Source organism: Aulonocara stuartgranti (genome assembly GCF_965226115.1).
Source record: "Aulonocara stuartgranti genome assembly, chromosome: 6".
Lineage (NCBI taxonomy): Eukaryota > Metazoa > Chordata > Actinopteri > Cichliformes > Cichlidae > Aulonocara > Aulonocara stuartgranti.
The window spans coordinates 11,763,478-11,771,807 of NC_138944.1; the positions used below are offsets into that span (position 1 = coordinate 11,763,478).

Below are 8,330 nucleotides of genomic sequence, written 5' to 3' on the forward strand. Positions count from 1 at the left end.
CTTCAAAACTCCAAAAACATTCCCGTCAGTTTGACCATGACGATTGAGCTCAAAGCTTAGTTACATCCTGCTTAATGAAGGCTTCTTGTGCACCTGATACACAGTTAGTGAACGCTCCACAAAAGCTGTTAAGTGTGTAGAGATCGTTTTGACAACAGGTGTTTCAGGTAAAAAAAACATGAACATTAAAATTTGTGTCCACTTCAAATCCAAATGTCTTCAGTTACACTCATTTGTAAGAACTTTCTCAGCCTAAAACTCTGCAGAGATGTTTCCAGTGAATTCTACACATGAGCAGCAATCCTATCAACTCAATAGAAACACTCGCAATACGTGATTTATAAGCACTCACTCAGTTTAATCTGACTCATCAGTATGTGCCTCTGGGGTGGATTGTTGGCTTTCTCTTGCTTTTATACATTTGTTTGTTTGTTTGTTTCTCTTCCTTCATGTTTTTCATGTCACAGAACATGATTTGAAATTGATCCATACAAAGTATTGGTGAATTTTAACATAGCAGATGCAAATGTTGAAGAAACGATTTATATTAGAAAGAAAAAAATCTTTAAACATTTCAATTGACCAATAAAAAGTCAAAGAACAGAATTAGTTCACAAAATATTTTAATGTTGAGTTGCTTCAGAAGGAATTCAAACAGATTTTTCTTCCTTTGTCTTTGCACACCTTACTGTATTTATCTTTAAATGTATACAATAAAAACTCCACCATAACAAAGTGGAAACATGTTTTTAGAATCTATTGCATATTTACAGTCCTCCCTGACCAAGGTCCTCTCTTGGTTGGTTACTTTGCCTCAAGTGTTCAACTCTCATAAGAGTCCTTAACACTAAAACTGTTCAAAAACATTTTAATAACATAACAGAAGAGTATGCATTTAATATTTCTACATCCATAAAGTGTCGCTTAACTCAAAGTGCATGCATCATAAAATAGCTTTTCAAACAACTGCATCACTGCAAAAGCTCTTTCACCGACATAAGCTGTTTCTGAAGTAGAAAGCTGTGTCACATAAAGTACCAGGCAGTAAACCCAGCCAGGGCGGCCATCCAGGCAGCCAGAACCACCTGGCAGGGCGGATGTCTGAGAAGTGTCATGGCTAACTGGCACGCATGCGTAGGATTTCCACTAACAGCTGTTCAGAGGAGACATGAAGATGAGAACACAGAAAAAAGGAGGGAAAAAAACAGGATAATTGAATTAGGTACTTCATGTAACTTTGTAGCTATGAATGGTCTGACACTTTGCACTCAGACATCCCACAGTTAAAAGGATCCCTTTTAACTGAAGTCCATGATGACACTGTCCAATCTTTTAAAGGCAAGTCTATAAACTATTATCAAACTGAGCACCAAATTTTTAACTTTCTATCTGCAGAATGAAATGCAAGAAACAAAATTTCATAAATACAGTAAAGGGGATGCATTTCTTACCCATTTTAGCTGCATAATATGGACACTTGTTGATATCTCCACCCTCCATCATCTCTGCATGACTGTGTCCAAACCCTGCATCTTGGACCTCCTCTTTGATAGTCTTTCCAAGCTCTTCAAGTTCTGTGAATACCTTTTTGTAAATAATAAAATTAAATATTTATTAACTTTAAATTTATCTTTCAAACAATGCACCTTTTTGCAAATTGCTGTACATTGTATAATTCCTATAAGCAGTTTCCTCACCATCATGTTGAAGCCAAAAGCCTGATTAGATTCTTCCACAATCCTGTCTTTGGTCTCAGCGTCCAGTTCCAGCTCATTCATCCTGCTTCGGTAAAGCTGCTTGAAGCCTTTGTGACTGTGGATTCCCTCAAACTGGTAGAAATTGAGACCTTCTCCTGTTGAGGGGAGCTTTAAAGCCCTCTGTGCCACTTTCTTAAGGATCTGTCCACCTGAGAGATCACCCATGTAGCGGGTGTAGGAGTGGGCCACTAACAACACTGGGTCCTTCTCCCCCACCTCATGGATGCGGTCCACATAAGGCTTGGTGCCTGCAGAGAGGCTAATCTGAAGAGAGAGAACAACTGTGAAAGTCCAGTTGATTAAATACAGCTTTTGGGATGATGATACCTGTATAATCATAACTTAAGTGCCAGAAAAGACCAGCATTCTCTGGGACTGACATATTTATCCTCCATATGCTTCCTACTGACCTGGTTTTCCCAGTCTTCTCCATAGAAATACTCAAGGTCCTGGGCCAGGGCCTCACGCCGGTGCAGCTCTACGGGGAAATAGATTGGAGCGATATGATGATGGTCTTTGTTCTTCTCAATCTCCTCCTCCATAGCCGAGTAGACAAAATATAGAGCTGCTGTGCCTCTCTGACAGCAGAGGGAGGAAAGAGGGGAGAATAAGTGGGTCAGAGTCAGACATAAAGTGTTTCATCTAGCAGAAACTGTTAGACATAATATACAGTTAAATGGTGAAATATGATTTTATTTGATAAACTGATGTTCCAGACAGCTCACATTTTGCCAGTTTCTTTGGCAGCATTTTTCTGATCATGCCTTAGAACCAAGGCAAAGCATAGATCGAGACTTTATCACACTGACAACACCAAATGTAGGCCTATGTCTCTAAGCACTTTCAATATACAGGGTCAAACTGAAGACCTTTGTGTGACGCTCTCCTGTGTACAGTAGTTCATTACTTTCACTGGTTCACAACTTTAGCTGCCTTAATTCTTGCCTTTATATAGTGAAAAATCAAACCTTAAACAGCTCTCTTTTAATGCGTCCCCTGAGAAAATCTTTTACAAACTGGCAGTTCTCTGCTCTGTCGTGGGCCTCCTTGGTCCCCTCGGCCAACAGCTCAGACAGGTCTGTTGGACTTGGTGAAGCAGAAACGGACAGGAAGGGCAACACAAAAGAACACTTAGCCGTTTATCTGAATGACAAAATAGCAGCAAAGATAAATTGCTGCTTATTTACTTTGTTTTCTTCATACCTGAGAACTTCATCATCATTGTCATCGTCCAAAGCAATCATTGCCCTTCCTTTTTTGGCACTGTTGGGCTCTGGTGGGAATTCGTTTTCCATTATACTGGTTATATTTTGCCCTTAATAAGAAAAGGCAGATATTTAAAGAAAAATGTACAGGACAAACAAATACGAGCAGGAAATAAAAGAAAAGATTTAAATCATCAAAATAAACAACTTGTCACCAGTTAAAATTATTTATTTAAAGTAAAAAATATATATGCTTGTGTAGCCTAATACGGTTACGGTTAAACAGCCTGTTTACAAGGTTACAATATCACTTTCTAACGTGACAGCAAAAGCAGTTTGTGTCCTTTAATGCACCACATTTCCCTGTTAGCTGATCAAGCGCCAGGTGAAGGAATTACTGTGTTATCCCTTTAACGCATCTTCTTAAAAACCTTAGTTTTGGGAGAAATATTTCACAGACAGAGGCCGATAGCCACAGCTGACTAGTGATGGGATTTCCGGCTCTTTTTAGAGATCCGGCTCTTTCGGTTCGGCTCACTAAAAAGAGCCGGCTCTTTCGGCTCCGAACCGGCTCTTCAGGTTGTTTTGTTGCTTTAATTAATTTATTATTAACAATAATATAAAATTATGCACAAAAGGAATTACTAACATAAAAACAAGTGGTTTTATTTATATATGTTTATATATAAATATATGCGGTGGCCCCTAGAGACAAAACACGTACAAACTCCAAAACACATTTCTAGCATGAACTGAACTTCCAAAGCAGAGCTACTAGATCACTTAAATTACACAATTGAAAGCATGTGTGTATTGTTTGTGTATTTATACACAGGCACTCATATATATATTCAAATAATTTAAAAAAAAGTTCATTTACCTGTTACTACGACACACCAAATCCGGTCGTTGGTACTTGCTGGCTTGTGTAGCCACAAGATAACAAAAGCTCAACACTGCGCCCAGCATCCTGGAGCACTTCTGTTGTCTTTTGTACGTGTTTTGAGTTTTTATGTGCTTCTGAGTTTTTATATGCTTCTGAGTTTTTACGTGCTTCGGAGTTTGTACGTGTTTTTACGTGTTTTGGAGTTTGTACGTGTTTTTACGTGTTTTGGAGTTTGTACGTGTTTTTACGTGTTTTGGAGTTTGTACATGCTTCAGAGTTCGTACGTGATTTGAAGTTTGTATGTGCTTTGTCTCTAGGGGCCACCGTAAATATACTTTTATTTATTCACTCCACATAAAATGTAATAAATAAATCATATAATATAAAAATCAACTATTCACATTTCAAGTTTTAACTATTTAAATTTTCAGCTTTTTCCTTTCACAAATTTAAAGTGAAAAGAACACAAAACACTGCAAACCACAACACAATTAAATATAAATTATAATATGAAAACTAAAAGAACATGCACATTCTCTGTCATATGGACCTGCATGAATAAACTTTCTCAATCCTTTATCATCTGCAACCGAAAATAGTTGTGGATGATTACTATACCTTTCTAATGTTGTTGTCCCTGCCTCTCTTTCTCTCTCTCTGGCTCTGTTCCTGTGCTACTGAGTGTAACTACCGCCCCTCCCCCCTCTGCCCAGCGTAAAGCACAAGGCTCGCGTGCAGAGTGAAGCGGGAAAAAAGTGCGAGAGAGAGGCTGAGAGAAAAAAAAAAACAAAAAACCACGTGACGGCTCGCGATAAGGAGCCGGCTCGCGATAAGGAGCCGGCTCGCGTCGTTCACGTCAAAGAGCCGGCTCTAAGAGCCATTTCGTTCGCGAACGACCCATCACTACAGCTGACATCTGAAGGGAACAGTTACAAAACTGACGCTGCACGTACGTGTGTTTCGTAAGTAGCTACCGTTATAGTTACACTGTGCTGCTCACACGTTAAAGACCCGCTCTGTGTGTGTGAACACAAACACAAACAGCGTGTTATTACAATGTTTTAGGGATACGACAATGAAAAGCTAACTCACCTTGTCACAACACCGCCTGCACTGCTCGTCCCCAAACAGCAGGATTCAACGTTCACGGGGCACGCGTGACAACAAACCAATCGGTGGGTTCCCTTTAGTTGAGGTGCATTCTGATTGGTTAAGTCCTCAGCTTATACACCAATCAAAGGTTCGTTTGTTGTTTTGATACTCTTGATTGGTATTTATCCTTATTGATGTACAACGGCTTAAATTTAGTCACGTATTAGTCACGTATTTCGGTTATTTGTTTGTTTAGCTCCTGTGGGTTGTGGTTTAATTGAAGATAGGTGTATATGATGGCACTTACACTCTAGCCTACTTATACACTGTTCAAAAATGCATACAGTCAATTAAACCTCTGTGATACTCATCTGGTCAGCTAAATAGCAGACTAGCAGTTTCAGCTGCTTTGGTGTTAATGAAATTCAAAGCAGATGCATTAGAGCAGCAACAAACAGACAATGCCCAAAACAGGAATGGTTTGACAAGTGGAGGTCACTGACATTTTTTTTCTTTACCGTCTTCATCTGTAACTACTGGTAGCATAAGGCGATACTTGGAATTGCAAAGGTTGCACAGGTAGTCCAACTCCTCCAGGATGACACATTAATATGACACGTTCCAGAAGGTTCGCTGTGTCTTCCAGTGCAGTCTCAAGAGCCTGAGCCTGATTGGAATTTGCCATAGAATAGTGGGATTGTTAGATCCACCACTGGCACCACTGTGCTTTTCACAGATGACAGCAGGTACACCCTGAGCACCTGTGAAAGATGTGAAAGCATCTGGACAAGCTGTGGAGAACGTCATCTGCCTCGAGGCAGATGATCCATCGTCTTGTAAATCTTCCTTGTCACATATCAGCCCTGACATTTATTTCCACCCAAACCACCGTGGTTGCACTCTCCTCCTTACTTGTGGACAAGTAATCCCACTCCCACCTTGAACCCATTTCTCAGTCCTACCACACACCTCATTAGTGTCTTGTTGTTCTCTTACATGGCCTGCACCACCCTCAAATATGTCTCTGCCACTCCTGACTTCGTCATACAGTACCACAATCCCTCCTTTGTCACAATATCTTTGATATCTAGATTTGTAGTGAAACTCCTGACTTGGAGCAAACTCCTGTACTTCCCCATCAACACTCTTAAACAAACATCACATCTGTTGTGTTCTTTGCAAGCCTCTGTTATCAGCAAAGTCCTTAACAACTTTATCCCTTTGTAATTCCTACAGCACATCACCCTTGTTCTTGAAAATCAGCACCACACTTCACTCCATTATAAAGCCAGCTGCCCTCTCTCCTAGACATCTCCCATACCTCTATAGTTCTGTCATCTGTACCAACAAGTTTTCCTCTCTTCATCCTCATAGCTCTTCTTAGCTGCCCTCATTTCCTCCGTGGTAATTCTCTGTACTTCCAGATTCCAGACTCCAGCTGTCCTCCATCCATCCTCCTCTCTTTCTTTTTCTTTGTTAATACAGAACACACAAAAAACACCTGTTCAATCAGTAAAATCAATTTCATCTTCATATGGCGACAAATTGAAGCAGTTTCCACATCTCCTTTATTAAACTATATTAACAGCGATGTTTGAATGTATAAATTTGAAGTTTCAGAGCTGCAATGTGCAGCAATCTCCTTAAAATAAACAACAGCATTGAGAATAACATAATTTGAATTAAACTGTTTATTTTACCCCTCGGTAAATCCAAAGATTAAGTATTTTAGGCAGCATTAATCTTTTTCTGCCCCAATGAAAAAAAAAATGCAACAGAAAGTCTTTCTTAACAGAGAAAGTTCATAACGGTGATACCGTATCTCCAACTGGACTTCGAAGTTTTGTCGAGCCAGTTTAGGCAAAGAAAACCTGGCTGTGCAAAGGTTCCTTCATAGCATAACCCCTCTGCTAAGAGCACATGTAACTCCACTTACCACTAGCCTTTTGTGTAGTGTAGTGTATTGTCTACACCGCCAGGTGTCACTAGACTCCATGTAACGCCTCTCTGGTGTTCCCGGAAATGAATTAAGCAGCTCTGTACTGATAGAACAGCTCGGTGTGATCTTTTAATCAAGTTGTGTTCTTTTGAAATGAATCAATTAAGATTAAGATTCACTTTAGAAGAACATGATTTAAAATAAATGTCCTATTGTCTCTGGGCGGCTAATCAAGAAAAAACTAGAGAATGCCAAAAGACGCTCCTAAAACAGCACAATATGTCGAAATCCATCAGTGAAAAACTATGAATGTAAACACTATAATTCAATTTAGTATATCTAACCCCAGTGTTAGTTTTATGCTTTATACTATTTAATATTCTATTTACTTATTTTATTGCTTCTTCAGGATTTGAGAGATGCAAAGTCATAAACACATCTCTTGCATCACCCGACATTCCATGGGAAATGTATTGTTAACATGCTTTTGTCATATTCCTCTTCTGGCTGGGTTAATTTGCTGTTTTGATAATCTCTACATGTGTCTAAGATGGGAACTACCTTTTGTGGTTGCAGTCACACCCTGGATAAAGAACACCCTCAGTTCACCTATGGGCTCCCAGAAGAACACTTGAGAACATGAACAAAGGAACAAAGGTATACTCGATTGGAATTTTTTCCTTTGCAAAAACCTCAGGGTATTGAAAAGGATTCTGGCAGCTCGAAGCGCTTGTTTCATGTTTTGAAGCAGGCCCCGGAGCTCCACTCGATTGTAGGAAAGCCCCACTTGTACTTGTTGCTGTCCTGATCCGAAGCGTCCAACTGCAGACCCACCTCTGTTTGTTTGGTCATTGTTAACACTCTGAGACGAGCTTCCTATGATCAACAATATTACACTGACCTCGACTCCATTGCCTCCCAAGTGATTTTGTTGTTAGATTGAATACAATTTCCTGTGTTTATGAATATTTTGGCTGCTTTTCTCTGATTCGTTAGTCATTAACAATATATAGGAAGGCATGCACAGCTTTTTTGAACTGATGTGTAATACGCCTGAGTATGCCAAATGGGGCTTGTGTTGTGCCAGGCAGGCATTTACCACAGTGCAACCTGGATACTATCGTGTTTGTACAACTCCCTGTAGGTGCTAAACTAAGCCCATCGCTCCCTGGGGTTTGCATGACTCTACTATGATGAACTTCCAGCCACGCCAAGACCCCGTAGTCACACGTGTGTCATGCGGGTAGTGCGTGCCCCTATATTGTTTACCACATTCCAGATTGTTTTTGGCATAACATTTTGGATCTTTATTACACAAAAGGGAAACCTTCCTGTCTCTGAAGGATTTCCTCTTATTTTGAATAATGAAAAGACTCAAGCTAAAATAATCCAGAGCTGGATTCATTTTGGCTTGAATCACATTTTAGATGTTGTTTATTTCAAATACTGTT

At 39.8% G+C, this 8,330-nt stretch overlaps 1 protein-coding gene across 2 annotated transcripts; it reads right to left on the bottom strand.

Annotated features, from left to right (window-relative positions):
- Positions 1-606: 606 nt before the first annotated feature.
- Positions 607-5,046, bottom strand: hmox2a (heme oxygenase 2a). Of its 2 annotated transcripts, none has more exons than XM_082535529.1 (7): positions 4,941-5,046; positions 2,961-3,072; positions 2,726-2,843; positions 2,168-2,335; positions 1,698-2,021; positions 1,452-1,584; positions 607-1,153 (listed from the first exon to the last, which is right to left on the bottom strand). In XM_082535529.1, exons 2-7 carry the CDS (start codon positions 3,050-3,052, stop codon positions 1,026-1,028), a joined length of 963 nt encoding a protein of 320 aa, XP_082391655.1. In that variant the 5' UTR covers positions 3,053-3,072; positions 4,941-5,046; the 3' UTR covers positions 607-1,025. The 2 variants fall into 2 exon arrangements, with proteins under 2 accessions (XP_082391655.1, XP_082391656.1); XM_082535530.1 differs by lacking the exon at positions 4,941-5,046 and adding an exon at positions 4,467-4,608.
- Between the last annotated feature and the right edge of the window lie 3,284 nt (positions 5,047-8,330).

What these genes read in the sequence shown, in the direction of transcription:
- hmox2a (XM_082535529.1), bottom strand. Translation starts at nt 3,052, where the DNA reads ATGGAAAACGAATTCCCACCAGAGCCCAACAGTGCCAAAAAAGGAAGG. An exon ending in TTAAAAGAGAGCTGTTTAAG is followed by an intron (nt 2,336 to 2,725) that starts GTTTGATTTTTC and finishes CTCTGCTGTCAG; the next exon opens with AGAGGCACAGCAGCTCTATA. An exon ending in ATATTATGCAGCTAAAATGG is followed by an intron (nt 1,154 to 1,451) that starts GTAAGAAATGCA and finishes TCCTCTGAACAG; the next exon opens with CTGTTAGTGGAAATCCTACG.